This window comes from Triturus cristatus, chromosome 6 (genome assembly GCF_964204655.1).
Source record: "Triturus cristatus chromosome 6, aTriCri1.1, whole genome shotgun sequence".
Lineage (NCBI taxonomy): Eukaryota > Metazoa > Chordata > Amphibia > Caudata > Salamandridae > Triturus > Triturus cristatus.
The window spans coordinates 1,501,111,371-1,501,132,285 of NC_140589.1; the positions used below are offsets into that span (position 1 = coordinate 1,501,111,371).

At 47.8% G+C, this 20,915-nt stretch overlaps 1 protein-coding gene across 2 annotated transcripts in view; it reads left to right on the forward strand.

Annotated features, from left to right (window-relative positions):
• Positions 1–20,915, forward strand: part of MCM8 (minichromosome maintenance 8 homologous recombination repair factor) — a 402,649-nt gene that overhangs the window by 260,381 nt on the left and 121,353 nt on the right. For both annotated transcript variants that reach the window (XM_085612630.1, XM_085612631.1), the window contains exon 17: positions 10,992–11,068. In XM_085612630.1, the coding sequence (XP_085468756.1) occupies positions 10,992–11,068 (77 nt within the window). The remainder of the gene's footprint in view (positions 1–10,991; positions 11,069–20,915) is intronic.

A 20,915-nucleotide genomic window follows, 5' to 3' on the forward strand; every position in this document is an offset into this window, starting at 1 on the left:
CGGCATATCTCTCACAGCGGAGCACCTTACAGGGGTCCTCAACGAAAAGGCGGACAGGCTCAGCAGGCTTTCTTCCATCAGCCATGAGTGGGAACTGAACCAGATGGTCTTGGAGGACATTTTTCGCCAGTGGGGAAAACCTTTGATAGATCTTTTCGCCACCCCGGAGAACCGGAAATGCCAGTCTTACTGAAGCAAAGTTCACCATCGCGGATCACTGGGGAATGCGCTTTCGATAGCTTGGTCAAGCGCATTTGTGTACGCTTTTCCCCTCATTCCGTTAATACCGAGGATACTCACGAAGATCAAGGCGGAACCTTGCAGAATGATCTTAATAGCCCCGGCATGGCCGAGGCAGTTTTGGTTCACGGAGCTTCACCTTCTTTCTCTGGTTCCTCCTCGTCCTCTGCGAATGATTCCGGATCTTCTCACAATGTCCCAGGGCCAGATCTGGCATCCGGATCCTCGTTCCTTGCACCTTTCAGCTTGGCTCCTGAGCAGCGGGAGTTCCTAGATCTTCTTCTCTCGCACGAAATAAGGGATGTTCTCTCTCAGGCTAGAGCCCCTTCCACTAACAAGACTTACCGTCTCAAATGGAAGCGGTTTTGCATCTGGTGCCATCAGCAAGGTGTGGATCCCTTTTTGTCTCAGCCTCATCAGGTTCTTCCTTATTTCCTGTCCTTGGCTAAGGCAGGTTTGGCTCATTCCTCAATCAAGGTGCACTTGGCTGCAGTTTCTCGCTTCAGACGTACTGCCATAGGTCTCAGCGCTCAGGTGCTGGCAGCTCATTCTAGTTTACTGCGCTGCGCGGTGAGGCTGTTTGCTTTTAAAATTCCCGTTTTTCATTTCTGTTCGCTTTTGTTTGCTTGACCCTGCTTTTAAAATAGAGGTACTTACTGGGCTCTCCCTTTACCTGCACACTAAATTGTGAAGCACCGCTGCTCGAGCGGACCCGGTTCTGGGGTGGTCGGGGGTCCCCCGAGTTCGTTGAACGGCCGCCATTTTGGGAAGGGCATTGACGCTCTTTGAGCGCCATCTTGTGTGTCCTGGTGGTGCGCTTTGACCCTCACCTGGAGGCACTATTTAAACCAGTCCCCAGAGCGTAGCGGGATCGCGTAGCGGGTCGGCCTTCGCTTTGCCTGAGTCTAGCCAGAGTCCTGCCCGTCTGCGTCCGTCAGCGTCTCGGAGGCGGCGGAGCGGCGGTAGGCTCTGGTGGTATTTTGTTCTTAGGCAAGATGATTTGTTATTCTGACAGGGAACTTTTCACATTGCGGAAATGTTCCTGTACATGCCGATCCGTGTTCCCGGGACGTTATAGGGGTAAGCGGCTTTGCCCGGGGTGTGGTTGGGTGCCTAATTATGCCCCCGTTTCCTCACAAGGGAGAGATGAGGATCGAGTGAGACATCTTTTCCTATTGCTCAATACTAGATCGGTAGGCAAGCATGCTCTGGAGATCTTTGATCTCCTTGTGAAAGAAAAGCCACTCTGCCTGCTGCTGACCGAAACCTGGTTGGGGGAGCTGTCTAATCCGGACATCATGGCAGCGATTCCTCCGGATTATAACATCTTCCGGCAAGATAGAGCCAAAGGCAGGGGTGGGGGGGTAGCGGTGGTAGTGAACAAAGCAGTTTCCTGCTCTATTCTTCCTCTTAACGCCATCGCAGGATCTGAATCCCTTGCTTTTACCATCAGACTGTCCACGCAGCAAGCCCTGAAAGGGCTGTTGGTGTATAGATCCCCTGGCCCAGTTGGATCCTTTTTCGACGATCTCCAGGCCGCCACTGCTGAGCTGGTCTTGAGTGCGCAGCACTCTCTTCTGGCAGGAGACTTTAACGTCCATATGGATGTTGCCGGTGATTCGGGTGCCAATAAACTGCAGGATATCACGGCTTCTCTGGGCCTTGCCCCTTTTCTCACAGGTCCTACTCATGATAAAGGACACACCTTGGACCAGGTCTTCTCTGCAATCCCTCTCTTTGATATCGAGCTCCTTCTGGTGCTTTGGACTGACCATAGGCTGGCCAGATTCTCGATATCAGCCAGCAAGAAACCCCCTTGTAGTGGGCCGAGACAGCATGGCACGGCGCGGAGGGCTCTGCATAGAGTTACACCTGAGATGTTAAGTCAGGCGGCCGAGGACCATCCGTGCCCTATATCAGGCAACTTGGAGCAGGACGTTGAGTCCCTACAGGGGTGGTTGACGGAGAGGTTGGATGATCTTGCCCCAGTTCTGGCCCCGAGAAATATGATCAAGAGGGTCTCGGCCCCCTGGTTCACTGAGGCACTGCTGGCCACTCGTCGCCAATGCAAGGTGGCAGAAAGGGCGTGGCGCCTCCATTATGATCTGGAGGCCAGAGCGGCCTATAGGTCAAGGGTTAAAGCCTACCACTGTGATATTCTCCGTGAAAAAAAGGTTTTCTTGGCCAGGAGGATTGAGGCCGCCTCAAACTCATGCAAGGAGATCTTTGCGGTAGTTAGGGAGTTTATGGCCCCCAGATCCAACCTGCCCCAAGGGGTTCCATCTGAGTTGTGGGTCTGTAACCTGGCCAGATTTTTCACGGATAAGATTAAGTCCATTCAGGACTCTTTCGCAGTGGGCTCAGCCGTGGTGCATGCGAGCGTGGTGGTGGGACCGGTGTGGCGGCCTTCACAGGCTGCGGTCCTCGCAGAGTTTCCACCTATTTCCACCGATGCTTCCTTGGCGCTTCTGGCCAATCTTAAGTTGGGTTCGCCATTAGATCCTTGCCCGGCCAAATTTTTGGCTAAGATGGCGACTGTGGTCAACCCTGTGGTCAACCCACTTGTGAATTTGTCTCTGAGGGAGGGGCAGGTTCCATCGCCCTGGAAAAGGGCGATGGTGATCCTCCTCCTCAAGAAGCCTGGGCTGGACTCGGAGGTATTGGCCAATTACAGGCCGATCTCCCTCCTTCCGGCGCTGGCCAAGATCACGGAGAAGCATGTGCACGGCGTTCTTTCCAGCTTTCTTGAGTCCAGTGATCTGCTACACCCTTCACAGTCCGGTTTCCATCCTAATTTAAGTACGGAGACGGCACTGTTGGAGGTGTCTGAGATCATTAGGGAGACGCTGTCTCTGGAGGTCGCGCTATGCTTGTCATGCTCGATCTCTCGGCGGCCTTTGACACCGTCCCCCACGAGATGCTTCTCGCCAGACTTTGACATCGGTCTGAGGGGGACGGTGTTGGATTGGTTTTCATCTTTCCTGGAGGGCCGCCGACAAACGGTCTGGGCCTCTCCGAGCTCCGCCGCGATGCCGCCATTGGGAGTCGGTGTTCCGCAGGGATCTGTGTTGAGCCCGACTCTCTTTAACATCTTTATGACACCTCTGGCGGCACTGGTGGAGTCTTTTGGGGCCCAGATCGTTTCCTACGCCGATGACACGCAGCTGCTTTTCGCGTGTGGGAAGGATCAGGCTTTTGATGGGGAGAACATCCGGGGCTGCTTGGAGTCGGTCTTTAGCTGGTTCCAGTCGAATGGCCTTAAGGCCAATTCAGATAAATCGGAGGTGTTGTTTATTGGCTGCTCCCTCGACCCTGATTGGCGGGCCTGGTGGCCGTCGAATATGTGTCCCCCTGCCCTGGCTTCGATGGTGGCAAAGAATTTGGGTGTAAAGATGGATAATAGCCTGACACTGGTGCCACATGTTCGTGGTCTAACGGGCACTTGCTTCGGGCTACTCAAGATGCTCCGGAGGTTTTTGCCTCTGCTCTCGGAAGAGCACAGAAAGATCACTGTACAGGCCTTGGTTGGTTCCAGATTGGACTATGCTAATGTCCTGTACAGTGGTCTCCCGGACTATCTTGTTCAGCGGCTGCAGGCTGTGCAGAACGCTGCAGCTCGCGCTATTTTTGGCCTCCATAGGCGAGTTGGAGCCTCCGGTTTGTTGCAGTCGCTTCATTGGCTGCCCATCCGGAAGCGGATCATGTTTAAAGTTCTGACGCTGGCGCATAAAGCGCTTTTTGGCGTGGGCGCGAAATACCTCCAACGCAGGCTCGCCTTCTACCGCCCTGCCAGATCCTTGCGATCCGAATCTCTGTTCTTGGCTGTGGTTCCTCGAACTAGGAAGGCACGCTCTGGAGGGCGCTCCTTTAGTCTGAGGGCCCCTCAGTTGTGGAACACCCTCCCTTTGGCCCTACGGTCCTCTATTAATCTGCTTCACTTTAGGAAGAGCCTGAAGACCTGGCTTTTTAACCTTTAGTATTTCTGCTGTTCTTTTTTTTCAGTTGTTCGCTGTATGGTGTTATGTTTTTTATTCTGAGCTGCCTCGATAAAGCGCCGGGACACTCCTTTGGAGTAGCCGTGCGCTATAAAAATAAATGTACATAACATAACATAACTGCCTCTGGACCGTCTCTTTGGTCCTCTAGAATTGTCAAGCAATTGCTCAAGGGACTGTTTAGAGTTTATCCTCCCGTGAGGCCTCCACCTCCCACATGGCATTTGAACTTGGTTCTCACCCAGTTGATTAAGCCTCCTTTTGAACCGGTTCATCGAGCGGATCTGAAGTTCCTCTCATGGAAACTGGCACTGCCTCTTGCTCTCACGTCGGCACGGCGTATTGGGGAATTGCAAGCTCTGACAATTCAGTCACCTTTCCTCCAATTCAAAAGGAATACTATCATTCTACGGACTAATCCAAAGTTCATCCCAAAGGTGCCTTCGGACTTTCATTTAAATGAGCCGGTGATTCTCAAGGCTTTCTTTCCTCAACCGTCTACACCGGCGGAAAGGGCACTTCATTCGCTGGATGTGCAGCGGTGCTTGAAGTTTTATCTGGACCGTACTAAAACCTTTAGAAAATCTTCGCAACTGTTTGTTGCATTCAGTGCTCCCCGCAAAGGGTTACCCCTGTCCAAACAGGGTATTGCTAGATGGATCTCCAGTGCATGACAAGCAGTGGCTTGTCATGCTGCAGCGGACAAGCCACTAGGTGGCAGAATTAGAGCACACTCGACGAGGTCCATGGCTTCTTCTACGGCTCTCTTTGCGGGTGTCCAGATTAAAGACATCTGCAGAGCTGCGACTTGGAGCAGCGTGCACACCTTTACAAGACATTACTGTCTGGAGACCTTGGCGCAGGAAGACTCGGCTGTGGGCCAGGCAGTCCTGAGGAACCTCTTCCATTGAGTTGTGAGCTTTCCTTTCTTCCCTCCTTCCTTTGTATGGTTCTTGCACATTTTGCTATGTACTGTTCTTATGTGATTGCATGGTACTTTTATGTTGCAAAAAAAAACACAAGGTAAAGTACGGTGATGTATAATAATACATAATGTGATGTCTCAGAGAGGCAAAATGTGTTTCTTACTGCTAGCTACTCTGATACAAGCTATGGGAATCTATGAAAGTTCCAATACTGGAGTAAGAAACAAGTTACTTACCTGTAACTTTGGTTCTCCAGTATTGGTAACTTTCATAGATTCCCATGCGCCCACCCTCCTCCCCTGGGAAAGCTCAGCCCTCGCAAGGTTTGGTTGTACTGTTACACAACGGCTACGAAAATCTGAGGCTCTGAGGTTCTTTCAGGAAGGTTCTGTGGGGTGAGGCTAATCTGATTGGTTGTTGCTTTATTTTGGTCTCTTTTACAAAAAGAGGTAGATATGCTACAAATGGGAATGAGGCCTAGGCCTTTTTTCTTTCTCTTTTGTACCTGCTGCTATGTTATTTTGGATACCGAGACTCCCATTCCGACGACGGGGAATGATACAAGCTAAGGGAATCTATGAAAGTTACCAATACTGGAGAACCAAAGTTGCAGGTAAGTAACTTGTTTCTTCCTCCAAGGGTGGCATCATGTCCAAGAAATGGGTCATTCATGTCATCCAATGGGGTTACACCCTGCCATTCCTGTTTGACAAGCTGCACCTGCAACCTAAGGAGTAGATTACGGAGGACCCTGTTCATTTTGCCACAGGATGTGCAGGCACTTTTGGGCAAAGGTGCCGCCCTGAGGTTACCAAACTCACTAGCGGGGACTGGATGTTATGCCCACAACTGGCTTTGTGCCAAAGAAGGATGGAGACCTTTACCCTCTCATTGTCTTCTTGAAAAATGACAAATTAGAAAATGCTCATGATTGCCTCGGTTCTATCTGCTTTGGTTTCAGAAGACTGGTTGGTGGCATTGGACCTGCAGGATGCCACAGAGGCTACCTGGAGTTCAAGGTAGTCCACAACCGTTTTCAGTTTGGCCTGCTACCTATTGGCCTCACCAGTGTCTCTCGGGTGTTATCAAACATGATGGGAAGGTCATTGCCCTTCTTCAGAGGTCAATGGCAACAGTCTTCCCTTACCTCGATGACTGGCTGTTTAAGGCGGGCTCACCAGAGTCAGTCGAGGACCACTTCCAGAAGACAACGAACCTCCTTACATCTCTGGGGTTCACAGTCAAGTCATGCCGAACTCCTATCCGCCCACTTCAGACGATTCCTTTCATCAGGGCCTTCCTGGATCCAATGTGCTTTTGGGCCTTCCCTCTGGATCAGTCAGTCCATAACATTAAGGCTACAATGCCAATGTTTTGGCATCTGTCATAGGTCTCAGTAAGGATGCCTCTGAGGTTTCTTGGTCTACTAGCTTCTTGTATCCTGCTCGTGGACCATGCAGGATGGCACGTGTGAGCCCTGCTGTAGAATCATAATTCTCCATGGCACAGCCCCAAGGAAAATTGTCTGATTCCATCCAGGTTTCGGAGGAGACTACCAAAGGTCTGTTTTGGTGGCTGCTCAGTCGCAACTGGACCAGTGGCAGATCCCCCTCTCTCTCTACCACACCCAGAGTTGAAGGTAGTGATGAATGTGTCGTTGGAAGGTTTTGGGAGAGGTTGCGATCAGAGAACTCCGGTCTCCAATGGAGGTTGCTGGAGTTGTGGGCGATTCGCTTGACATTGAAGGCCTTCCTGCTATTCATTAAAGCTTGACTGGTGCAGGTCCTAATGGACAACACAACTGCCATGTGGGACTACAACAAGCAGAGCAGAGTCCTTTGCCAGAGGACTCTGTGCCTCTGGAACTGGCTGGGTCATCAAGGCATCTCCTTCTTAATGAACCACCTGGTGGTATCTTTCAACACCAGTACGGACTAACTTAGTCATTCAACGCCTATCGGGTCACAAATGGCAAACACACCTGCAGGTGGGTGGTGTAGCCCTTCTAGCTATGGAGGGAGAGCCCTGGCCTGATCTCCACCATCACAGAGAATGATCAGTGTCATCGCTTTTGCTTGTAGAAGTTCCCTAAAAGATTCTCCCTCAGACGCATGATGCCTGGAGTGAGGCACAGGACTTCTGTGTGCTTTCCTATCACTATTGTCTCCTGATCCCTGTTCTGGGGAAGATCCAGAACTGCCCAAGTCATCTTAATGGCTTCAGATTAGGCCAGGAGAGTGTGATATTCTGAAATTCTGGGCTTGAACATTTGTCCTCTGAGCAAGCTGCTACTTCAGGAGGATCTCCTGTTGCAGCAGCAGGGAAGGGTCCTGCACCTGGGTCTCCGCAATCTTCACTTCCATTCATTAGGATTGAGCAGCAGCAGTTAATTTCATTTGATCTTTCTGAAGTCATTGATGTGATCTTGGCAGCCAGGTGCCCTTCTACCAAATCAGTGTTCTCTAGATGCTGGGATAAGTTTGTGGTATTTTGCGGCACCTGCCAACCAGACTCATTGCAGGCCAAAGTTTTGGATGTCACGTTCGTTTTCTCTTTAGCCCAGTAAGCACTTGCAGTGGGCACTGTTAGAGGTTACTTGTTAGCCCTTTTGGGCTTGTTACGTTTACCAAACCAGCCATCCCTGTTCAAATCGCCGGTTATGATTACATTTCCGAAAGGTTTGCAACATATGTTTCCGCCAAAATCCTTTGTGATGCACCAGTGGGATCTAAATTTGATTCGCACTATGTTATGTTATGTTATGTTAAAACCATTTATAAAGCGCGCAGCTGCCCCAACGAAGGGGCGTCCCGGCGCTAGTAGCAGTTTCCAGAAGAGATATGATTAAGCCATGGGAAAGAGAAAAGTCTTGATAGCTTTACGGAAAGAGGTCAAACATTCCAAGCTGCGGATCTTCAAAGGGAGGGAGTTCCACAGCTTGGCCGCAAGGAGACGGAAAGACTTGCCCCCAGCTCTGGATCTCTTGACTCTGGGAACAGCGGCCAGGATCAATTCAGAAGAACGCAACATGCGGCTGGGGATGTACGGGGTGATCAGGCCCGACAAGATCTCAGGAGTGGAGAGCTTTAGGATTTTGAAGGTGAGACAGAGGGATTTGTAATCAACCCTTTTAGAAATAGGAAGCCAATGGAGGCGATGAACAGCCCCAGCACCCGAACACGACCTAGAAAGACCAAGAATGGCGCAAGCTGCTGAGTTCTGGACACGCTGAAGACGATTCAGTTCCGCCTTATTGGCACCTAGCAGCAACGAGTTGGCATAATCTAGTCTGGAGAGGATAGTGGCCTGGACTATGAGTTGACGTGTGGTCGGGTCGAAGAACCGAAGAATAGGTCTTAAGCCACGTAGAAGACCGAAGCAAGTGCCAGCTATTTTTTTGGTGTGCTCTTGAAAACTCAGGGCCGAATCGAACAAAAACCCGAGGTTTTTTACCACCAGTTTAGGGGAGGGGGCGGGACCCAGGGACGGAGGCCACCATTGGGTATTCCAGAGCCCCCTGTCCCTGCCCACCAGAAGGACCTCGGTTTTGCTGGCGTTGAGCTGGAGACAATTCTCTGTCAACCAGCCCGCGACAGCCTCAAGACCTATCCGAAATTGGGAGGCGTCGTTAGCATGGTCGTCCGAGAGAGCCACCATAAGCTGGGTGTCGTCCGCATAAGAGACCATGGTAGTGGGCGACAGCAGCTAAAGGTTGAACACAGGGCCGAACTTAACGCTGAGCCCTGAGGAACCCCCTGCTCAATGGGTTTGATAGAGGAAGCAAAAGGGGGAGCAAAAACCTGAAAGGATCTGTCTGACAGGAAGGAGCGGAACCATTCAAGGGCAAGATCTTTTACGCCTGCTTCTTCTAGCCGACGCAGAAGGATCCGATGGGAGACCGTGTCAAACGCGGCGCTCAGATCGAGCAATACGAGTGCCGCTGTTTGACCGTCGTCTAGGATGGAACGCAGGTGTTCACTCACTGCTAGAAGAGCTGTTTCGGTACTGTAACCAGCCCGGAATCCATTCTGAGACCGGTCTAAGATCTTATTTTTGATTATAAGGTCAGAGAGAACTTTATTGGCATGTGCCTCCGCCACTTTAGCCACCCATGGCAAGAGAGAGATCGGACGGAAGTTCTCGGGCTTGGTGGGGTCCAAAAATGTTTTTTTCAGCAGTGGAAGCACCTTGGGCTGTTTCCAAGCTGAGGGAACCCGTGCCTTACTAAATGAAGAGTTAATGGTCGAGAGTAATGGTGTAAGAAGAACCGAAAGGCACTCTCTGAATTGAGCTGGTCTCATGGGGTCAAGAGGAGACCCCGATTTAACTTTGGTGCTGAGAGCAAGGAACTCCTCCTGTGAAATGGGGGGAATGCTTTCCAGAGAGGCATACGTTATCGGGATTGAAAGGCGTTCTGAAACCCAGGGACAGTTGGAAACGGTCTTATATATGGTTTCAACTTTTTGAATGAAATAGGTGGTAAGTTCCTCGCATTGTTTTCTGGAAGTGATGTTAGAGGTGAGTGGATCTTTCCTCTTTTTCAGGTCATTATCCTATCGTATTATGCACCACTTTTGAGCTCATGCACCGTTTTCCTTACGGCTCTTGACCTTGAAAAACGTCTTTCAGGTTACAATAACATTACCCCGTCTTGTGAGTGAACTTCAGGCCCTCTTCGTCCAGCTGCCTTATACATCTTCTTTTTTCCAGACAATCTGGTGTTGAGATCCCAAGCTGCCTTCCATCCTAAGGAAGTGATGTGTTTTCATGCCAGAACATGCTATCACTCGTCGAACATTCTGTGCTCTGCTTAATTCCTTGAGAGAGGAGGATAGACTCCATTGCTTGTACCCCCACAAGAGTGCTGAGCTGTTACATCAAACATACCAAGGACCATCAGGTGGATGATCAGCTCTTTGTGGGGTACTCTGGAGCAAAAAAAGGCAAGGCAGTGCAGAAGCAGACCATATGACAATGGATAGTCCGGTTTATTAAGTTATGCTATGCATTAAGTAAAAAGCAGCCTCCAAAAAGTCTAGGGGCTCATTCCACCAGAGCCAAAGCTACTACTACCACCTCTTTCCCACACAGAGCGCCTGTCATGAATAACTGTCAGACTACTACATGGGCATAAGTGCACACATTCACATAACACTGTTGTCTTGACAGTCGGGTCCTTCGGGACAGACACTTTGTCTGTTTCGGTCCTGTAGAACATTTCGACTTGAGCCATTCGACAGATGTGCCACCTTAGTAGTTACTGCTTTGGTATCTGTTCACAAGGTGAAAAATCTGCAGTTAAAGTATCCACCAGGAAGAGCGTTAACGAAGGTAAGTTACTTGTTCTTTTAGCACTTGCTACATTTTGATCTGAGCATATAAGGAATCCCTCTGTTTTGCTGATGTATGTGGGAATCCTCTATTTTATTATATCATTGAGTTTGCATTGTATTATAATCTTTGAGCCTTAAAACACTCCTATCAATCCCATTAAACTGATAACCACAGAACAGGGAGTAATGGGTATGGAATACGTGAACATCTTTGTTACCTGTCTGACTTTTGCTGACCAGCTTATGTTTCCACTGGCAGTGACACTTTTGTTTTGTGTTTGCTCAAGGCTCTAAAGCAAAATTAGTTTTTTTCATTGCGAATTTTCTTGCCCACAGCTTGTGCACTTTTATTGTTTTTTCTGTTTAAACCCGTCCATGAGCTGTGTAGTGTGTGTTGATGTGCAATACATCTGCTCTGCTCCTGTTTTATTTAACTTTAGACTACCTTTTAAATGTAAATCTTAACTTGGGAACATGATGTATTCTCTTCGTTCAAGGCACGGGCAAAACTGGAATTGAGGGAGAAATCTACAAAAGAGGATGCTGAAGATGTGGTTGACATAATGAAATTCAGGTATGCGCACTTTTACGCTGACAACTTGGGTGATAAATGGTGGGGGGGTCTGAATGACGTCATATATTTTGTTCATGGTTATACATGTTTGCGAAGTGATAGTATCTGCTTTTTAAACGGAGTGTTTGTACCCACATCTTTGCATAGTTATTTGGTTAACTTTTATATCATTGAACCACTATTTTTGTGTCTGAAATTGCCTAGTGGTGTGGTAAATTATGGATTCTGAGCATGTATTACATTTTTGTAAGTCAAGTCCTCCAGGTGCTTTTTCTATTCCCTGGATAAGACCGTAAAAAGTACACTGATGCGCCCACTGCCAGCGTCAATATCACTGATTGCTAGCAGCTTTGAATGATCTCAGACTGCCCACGATGACATTTTAGCTAATAGCTTTCATGTTGTGCCAAAAAAGAGAAACACACAATATACAGAGAGGAACTTTAGCTCCATCCCTATGTTCATTAGCCTTTTTAGAGCCGCTCAGCATTTAATTGGTCACATAATTTTGTAAATTTCTGTGTAGAGACAGGTGGACTCTTTTGTCAGTCTTATTTTGTTTTAGCAGCTTAATGGTCTGCCCCCTTGAGACACTACTTTTCCAGAGTGGCATTCACAGTATGGGTCAAGCCATGGGACAGCATACCTAGAATGGGCTGCACACTCTGCCACTGCTCTGACAACTTCATCAGCGACCTACTTCCCTTTGGTCTTAAGCTTCTCCAAGCGCTATCTTTTATTTTCTCCATAGGTGAGAAATTCTCTTTACAACTAGAGGCCGGTGGCTAGCATGATAGAAGAACACCACCAGTAACCATTTTAGAGCGGAGACAGAGGTTGGCATTTCGATTCAGATGCAGAAATAAAAGATTAATTAAAAAGTGATTGCTGCATGGAATGAGCTTTATGTACGTGCTTGTGAGAGACTGTGGCAGGTGTCTTTGTGCCTTAGCATGGCTCCATTCTCCTAATCTGACCCCTAGATATGCCTCTATATGGCCATCTATGGCATCCGTTGACCCAGACCCTTCTTCTTCGCAGTTTAGGTCCATCTCTGGCATGATGGTGATAATCCTTTTCATAATGGTGTTGTTTCTTGCCATAATTTTGATATTGCTTTGTACACCCACAGCAAGAGGGCACCTGCATCTGACATAATGCTGGGACTGATAAACTGGTGATAATTATAAGTTGATTGCTGGTATCCGTGGGATCATGGTGCCTACCCCACATAGTGATTGTAGTTCTTTCCATAACGTGGGCTTAGATAAGTATGATGCTACTGCATCTGGCTAATGATGGGTCAGGTGTAGTGGTAGTAATTCATGGCACATTGTGGGCATCCTTTGTATAACTGCGCAAACCCATGGTGAAATGCTGGCACTTACATAAATGTTACAGCGGTACCAAGATCTGGAATAATTCTGGTCATTACCAATTCTTGTCATATTGTGGGCATTCATTTGCATGCACTGCAGTTACATAAAAATAAAGCCACATGTGGATGTTGGATTGAAGCAATATTTAATGGTTGCTATCTTTTTAGACGTCATGTGGATGATGCCCTACAGGCAATCAAACCAGGCATAGGTGCAGCACATTTTCTATGGGTGCTTTAGTGTCGATGGCAACCTTTTTGTAGGGCAGGAAGAGATAGAGGTGTCCCCACCCACAGAGGCAGCTATCCACCTCACTGATCTACACAGCAGCAATCATCACAGCTGCAATAGTACAGTCTTATTTTGAACTCCCCTCCAGTAGACCACCTTACTTGGCATATTCCAAGCTACCATTCAGGAGAATTCCTTTCGGGAGAGTAACCAATAGTGCACCTCTCGCTGTCAGGGACTCAAAGTTGGGACGCTGTGTTGGCCCCAGCTAGTACATCCCCAGCTCGTACTCCTCCAGGGCCTGCGAGTGGCAATATATAACACCCAATGGATGGGGTTTGGATATAATAAAGTACAGCCCTATCCTTGAGTTTGTGTAGGAACTACCATAGCTGCCCCTGCAAAAGATTGCTCACCATCATCATGAAAGAATGTATGAAACTATTCACTAACCTGGATCTTGCCATCCAAACCTCAACTTTGACTCGTGACATCCATCTAATCCCTAAGTGCCATCCTGAACACCAGGATAGCCTTCCTATTAGATCAAAGAATTGTGTCTCTTTAATCCCTCACTCGACCGATCCAAAAGCTAACATCAGCATTGATTCTACTGTTCAAATAATTGCTGGACACGATTCAACTTGTCTTCCAATAATTACTTTCTGCAGATTGCAGTTGTGCCCACTTCAGGAGGAACTGGATGCACAGTGGCTCCAAGTAACCAGATCATTCAATGATCAGATCCAGGTATTGAACAAAATCAAAGCTGTCCTAATGTTGTTGGGGTGGACCAACCTCAGAAAAGATTTACACTTTCATACTCTGATAACTTCTTTTGTCATGACCTCGGATGCATTATTGGAAGTATGAGGTGCTCACATTCAGGTGCTGGAAACAAGAAGTTATTCTACGATCCATTAGAAGGGATGTTACATAAATATTCTGAATCTCAGAGCAGTTTGAAGTGGTTTGCAGTATTTTCTTCTAAAGTTGAAAAATTCACCAGCTCCAGTAAGAACAGACAATGCCACTGTGGTACTCTGTATCAACATAGTGGCAAAAAGTTGTGCCCTCTTTCAGAAGAAGCACAACTCATTTGGGACCAAGCAATATAGGAAGGGATTTCTCTAAGAGCAGATTATCTCTCTTGGATTTTGAATAATTACGTAGGCCCCCTCAGCAGGATCCATAGCATCTCCTATGAATGGGAGGTGGCGCAACAGTCAGTAGTTGGCATCTTTAGTAATCTGATGCTAGACGTGTTGGCAGTATTCTCAAACAAGTAATTGCAATAGTTAGCCACCAGACTGTGGGATCTGGGATTGAGGGTAAACATATTTGCATACCCTTTTGATCCATTTCCCCTCATCTCAAATGTTTTCCCTAAAGCCCAGATGAGCCTCACCAGCTGTAGTGGCCCGTCCCCTGCCAAAGAGGCGGGGCGGGCCTAAGGAGGGAGCTAGGGAAGTTTGGGGGACAAAATAAAAAGAATTAAAATAAACGTACCTGATTGCCATCTCCGCCGTGCGCTCCATTATTCTCTTCCTACTTCTGGTACAGGCCCCCAGACTGCACTGCGGCCAATCATTACGCTGCAGGAAAGCCTGAGCGTTATGACTTTGCGCTCCCAGGCGGACTAGCATCCTGTACCTGCTTTCTCCAGCAGCGCAGCTGGGGCTGGAGAAAGCTTCACTGTGTACCTGTGTACGGCTGGCCAAACACCTGAAAGGGCCGGCCAAACACCTCATGTCCAGTGAGGGGACAAGGGAGTGCACTAACACTCCCCCCCCCCCCCCCCCCCCCCCACCACAGTGTCATTCCCCTGGACCAGCCCCAAAGACTCGTCCGAGTCCTGGGGCAGGTCCAGGGGGATTAAAATAAAGCTATAATAAAACGGGTTAGAAACCAGTTTTATTATCGTTTTATTTGTGGGTGGTGGCGGGAAGGGGCAGCGCTCCTCCGTCCTAAAGGAGGGGCCGCCGCTGCCTCAAAGCCTGATGGTTCAGGCACGGACAAGTAAGATGAACCTGATTTCTTTTGTGATCAGTCATACTGGTTGGGAAGTGTAACAAATCTATGCTTTTGGGAAAGAAATCTTCTCTTCTGCCAGCCGAGCCCTCCGATCTCTCAAAGCATTATGCCTTTTGGGTAAGTAGATCTATGCTTTGTGGAACATAGCCAGCAAGATTTTGCAGACCCTCCCGGAAAACCTCTGGACCTTTTTGGCACAAACAGTACAAGAAGGTTCATGCTTGGCTGACTTGGACACTGCAGACCACATGGGTGGAGCAATTGGCAACAGTATAGTGCTTATAAGGCACACCTGTATGAGATCAGGTGGGTTTTCATGAGATGTGCAAGTGGCCTTAATGTATTTGCGCTTTGATGGGTCCAGGACGTTTGGTGAGAAAGCGGATTCAGTGCTAGAACATTTTAATGAATGTCACATCACTACTGTCACCATCCAAACGGTTTCACCAGCAATACAGAATGTTCAGGGGCTATTCTACAGGACTGGCTTATTGAAGACTGTAGCTCTCTAAACATGCAGCATACCCAGCCCTTTCAGGGTAGAGGATGTGGTGATGGCTGATGCAATTCGCACCGGCAAGGGCAACAATTTACCAACTCCTCCTCCTTCCCTACTGCTGAGGCTTTAGAGCTGCTTTCCTTTGCCCTCACATGCAAATGCCAATGTGGTAGGAGACTAGACATGGCATTTCCTCTCCAGCTGCTCGTCTATCACATTAAGCAGATAGTCTTGCATGTCATTAAAAGAGATACGAGCTGCCTTACATATCCTCCCCACCGCATCTTCCCCCACATTAGTGACTTTTTAAGGATCACGCTGCAATATTGATGTCAACCTTCTCCCGACCAAGAATGCCATTAATGAGATGCTGGACTTCGAGAGATGAGAGGGGTGGGACTCATTCTATTTTCTCATACAGAAAAAAGATGGAGGCCTTAGGCCTATACTGATCCTCCGGCCATTGAATGCCTCTGTGAGGAATACAAAAATTGATAATACTCACTCTTTCCAAGACTCTTTCTGCTCTTGACCCAGGTGACTGGATGGTGTCTCTGGACTTGCAGGACACAAATTTTCATATACTCAGAAATTGGATTACTGGTTGAAGGGGGTGAAACCCTACTCATGCAGCAACCACAAATCCAGTCGGGGTGAGACACAAGAAAACCCCAAGTTAACCTGCGCTCAGACTTCTAGTAGCTTGGCACAAAAGCAATCTGGCTTAACTTAGTGGCAGTCTGTAAAGTCCTTATGCATCACTTCAAACCGTAATAAGGTGAAAACACAATGTAAGAAAAATCCCACACCAATTTAGAAACATGTAATAAAGTATTTGAGACCAAAACCCCAAACATCCAATCAGTAGGACAGGAGATGTGCAATTTTAAAGATTTATGGTAAATATAGCGTCTAAAAGCACAAAGCACCACTCATGGTTATCTGGTTATGCAAGACCGGGTGAAAGTCCAAGTTCAGGCCAGCAGAGGTGGATCGAGGGCCAAATATAAGGGCCAGGTTAGTCCTGCTGAAAGAGTTACCTTCTAAAGTCCTGCACAAAGCGTTTGTTCATGGTGGCGAGGGCCACAAGGAGCTGGGAGAGAAAAGGGAATGGCCATCACTGTGGCGTGAAGATCCTGTTGGGCGTCGCAAATGGTTGTTGCTGGAGAGTTGAGTTAACGGTCACTGCAGGCAGTCGATGCTGTCGCTTAGAAATGGAGTTTTCGCGTTGCCGGTCAACGCTTACGGTCGCTGTAGCACGAAGAGTTGAGTTCACCGGAACTTAGCATTGGAAAGCAGCAAGATCTTGGTGTGAACAGGCCCTTTCAGTCACGAAGAGCCCAAAACTTCATGATTTCTCCTTTTCTTGGGGAGAAAGATCAACTGATGCCACTCAAAGGGCCCATGACCTGAGGGGCATCTGTTTGGAAACATGCACTCCAGCAGAGGCTAGCAGGGCAGATCTATGCAGCAGGGGTCAGCTGTGCAGATGCGAAGAGGCCTCTGGAGCTTATGTCCCTTTAGCCCAGAACAAGAGGTCAGTCAGCTGACCCATAGAGCCAGTGCAGCCTGGGATAAAGAGTGCAGGTCTAGCCTTCCTTCTCAGCAAGTAGTGCAGCAGAGTAGCAGTCCTTCTGGCAGCAAAGCTGCACAGTAGTTCTTCTGTAGTATCCATAGGTCCAGAGGAATGCTGAAGAGTTAGGTATGAGGGTCCATTATTTATAATTTGTGCCAGCTTTGAAGTAGTGGGAAGTTTCTAGAGGGCTGCTTGTAATTTCCTGCATCCCTGTCCTGGCCCCAGATTCCCTGGGAAACCAAAGACTATTGTCAAATCCTTTGTTAGTGTGCTCAGGCAAAGCCAGTGTGATGTGCAAGTGTGGTAGGTAACAGCACTGCCCCCTATCAAGTCAGAGATGGCCCATCCTGTCAGCACCTGTTTCCCATTGTTCTCACTGTCTGGGAACAATACACAAAGACCAACAGCCAGCTACACTGAGTCATGTGACCCAGGATACAGGCACCAAATGTTTGGAACAAGACTATGCCAACTTTCCAAAAGTGGCATTTTCATAGTAACTTAAAACCTAATGTTATCATTAAACATGCTTTTAAATTGCAATTGTTCATGCACCAAACCCGACATTCCTACTTGCTTCCAATTGAAAGGTATCACTTCTTAAGTGTAATTAGGTAACCAATGTTATCCTATAGTAGAGGAAGGCCATGCAGTAGTGACAAATGAATGTAAGAGTTTTTCACTACCAGGACGTGTAAAACTGAAAAGTACATGTCCAACTTTTGAAATAATCTGCACCCTTCCCTATTTGCTGCATAGGGCCTACCTTAAGAGTGCCTTATATGTATTAAAAAGGAAGGTTTATTTTGCCCGATCTAAATGGCTGTTTTAAAACTGCACTTATGGGCTGCAATGGCAGGCTTGACGCATGGTTTAAAAGGCTACTTACGTTTGTGTCTCAATAAGTGCTGCAGGCACACTAGTGCAAAAAGAACAATTTATAGACAGGATGCTGCACAATGTCAAACATTCTCCCCAGTACAAAGATCAGGACCTACATTTATAGTTTTTTTTAGCTCCCCATGCCTTTCCTGTACAGTCTCAGCCATATGCAAATCAGTCTTGACCCTGTTCCCCATGGGAACAGTCCAGCCCGACCTGCCAGGCCAGGTCAAGTCCTCCCTGGACTGGAAACATCAGCCAGGCTAGTTTGACTCCAGTGGCATGGAGTGCTCAGGACCCACATCTGGGCATACCCGGCCCATTCAGGGTGACAAATGCAAAAAGAACAATTGATGGACAGAATGCTGCACAGTGTCAAACATTCACCCCAGTACAGAGATCTGGGCCAGAATCCATTTGCCCTAAGTTGGCAGGGTATGCCCAGGCGTTGGTCCCTTGCTCACTTTGCCACTGATGTTCGCCCTAAGTTGGCAGGGTATGCCCAGACATGGGTCCCTCGCCTACTTCGCCACTGGATTCAAGCTAGCCTGGCTGATGAGCGGTGTTACCCCGAAACGTTCCCAGGGTGCTTGTTTCCGGTCCAGGGAAGACTTAACTTGGCAGTTGGGGCTGGACTGTTCCCATGAGAAACAGGGTTAAGACTGATTTGCATATGGTTGGGTCTGAACTGGGGTGGCGAAGTGAGCTAAAGAACGATAATGGATTCAACCCTGGTCTGTGACTGGGGATGAGTGTCTGAAAAGTTTCAGCGCTCCACCATCATCTCCTTGTGTGTGCTTTGTTTGCTCTAAGTTGGCAGGGTATGCCCAGATGTGGGTCCCTTGCTCACTTTGCTGCTGGAGTCAAGCAAACCTGGCTGATGAGGGGTATTACCCTGAAACCGGCCCCAGGATGCTTGTGTCCGGTCCAGGGAAGACTTGGATTGGCAGTTTGGGCTGGACTGTTCCCATGAGGAAAAGGGTCAAGACTGATTTGCATATGGCTGGGTCTGAACTGGGGTGGCAAAGTGAGCTAAAGAACGATGATTGAGTCAACCCAGATCTGTGACTGGGGGGTGAGTGTCTGAAAAGTTTCAGTGCTCCGTCCATCATCTCCTTGTGTATGCAAGCCTATTAGTAGCATTCAATTTAGAGGGCCTGGGTATATGTAGTACTGCTTTTCAAGGGACTTACAAGTGAATTAAATGTGCCAATTGGGTACAACGGTGTGTTACTGAAGCTCAGAGTCAACATTGCCTGGCATTCCTCGTCGGGGCCTTGTGGTGTATCCACTCCCATTGGTCCAAAACAATTGTTCTCTGCAATCTTCCCAACTTCATCTCAGTTTACACCCGGGATATTTTCGACACTTCGTTTGGAGCCTAGGCCTCACCGCGGGCCTCCTCCTCAGTCACCCTCCTCGAGAATGTGCAGGGGATAGTGCAAAGGAACCCTTTCCATTACTGTCCAGAGTGCCACTCTAGGTACTCATGGCAAGAGCACCATCCAGTCTGTAATCACTGCTTGTCGCCTGAGCAAAACGAGACCTCCTCCAGCGCCTGCCTCATGTTACAGTCCAAGAAAGACCTTCTGGTACCGATGTGATCGACACCCTGCACGATGTACGGTGGTGCAGTAGCAGGATGAGGACACATCCGGCATCTTCGGGAAGAACGTCAAAGGGAAAACAGCCGGCGCCGCATCTGCCAATCAACCAGTGGCCTTCAGCCTGAAGTCAATATCTCTATTGGGCTCCGATGCTGAAGATCACACTGATAACCGTGAGAACTGTATCCCACCACCAAAATAAAAACTATCAACCACCACCCCTCAGGGGGCGGGCGTCGAGCCCACTACCAGTGCAACAGCCTTCCGGGCTGCCACTACATCACAGCCATGGCTGACACCAACACAGGGCTTGGAAGCCAAAGTCAACTCCAATCCTGGCGCCGAAACACTCGCATAGGTCCTGGTTGCAAAGGTCCTGGTCTTCCTCTGTGCCAGCTGCACCCTGGGGCCTTCTGGTTCTTTGGCACCTGCGCAGACAGGCTCTTCAGAGCTATAGAACTATAATCTGACTGCTTCAATGCCAAAACACTACATCAAATGTGATCCCTGTACTGGGACACAATGGTACAATGCTAATAGAGCCAAAAGCCAAAAAATAAATTTTATCACATTCAAAGAATTAAAATATGTTGATCACATTTATTGTAAAAAATACATACATGCATTTAATAAAATTCATTATACTTTGACATGAGTATTGAACCATACAAAATTTGCACAAAACATATAATTGAACAAATGTAAATAAAATACAAATAACAATGTTATGAGCCCGCATAACAGAAAAACAACAAGAGACAGTGTACTTTGTCATGGGTTACACATCCTATTGGGTAATAAATCGATCTTCGTGGTTTGTGATATGTTACCAAATTATATCTACTTCTGTAACCACAGTTCTCCCAGGATTGTGTGATTCTAGAGCGTCGACGCGTTTCGATGGTGTGTCTGATTAATCCATCTTTATCAAGACAAAAAATATAGGCTTCTAGTCCTCAGTGTTTGTTCTGGGACCTATTGATAAAAAGAGGGGGAGATTAATATTGTATTGCTGAATCATACAATTGATGCGCAATGCTCAAGATTTAGCTTGGGCCGGTGTCACATTGTATCGCAAGCCTGGCTCATAATGCTCCTGTGTATCCATTAATGAGCATTATTATATATTTATCTAGTTATGCCATGTTATTGGCAAAGGCAACATGATATTTATTCCAAGAGAAAACGCCCCCACTGATGTGGGGACGAGACAACTTACGTTATTATTAGAAGTAACCACTTACTTCTCAGTATTAGAAACGGTATTCTAGATATGAACTGTCGTCAGAAGTCTTGAATTTCGTTGGGGTAGCGGGGATCTAAGCTGTCTCTCCTCCTGTACACCTCACCTGATATAAAGAATATATATATATATGCGCACACATTAATGTTGCTTTGATCTCACTCCTGTGTCTCATTTCACATAGGAAGCGTGTATGCCCCTAAAATACCTAATTGCCCATATAGTGCTCCCAGTGCTTTCTTATCTTAATATAAAAAATATATATGTGCACCAATTGGCGCTGCTTCAAACTAGCTCCTGCTTCACATATTGTGTAGGCAGCATATGTGGCCCCCAATGTATCGCATGGCCCCAAAGGTATTGCCGATATTTACTAGTCTTAATAAGAGTGGTACC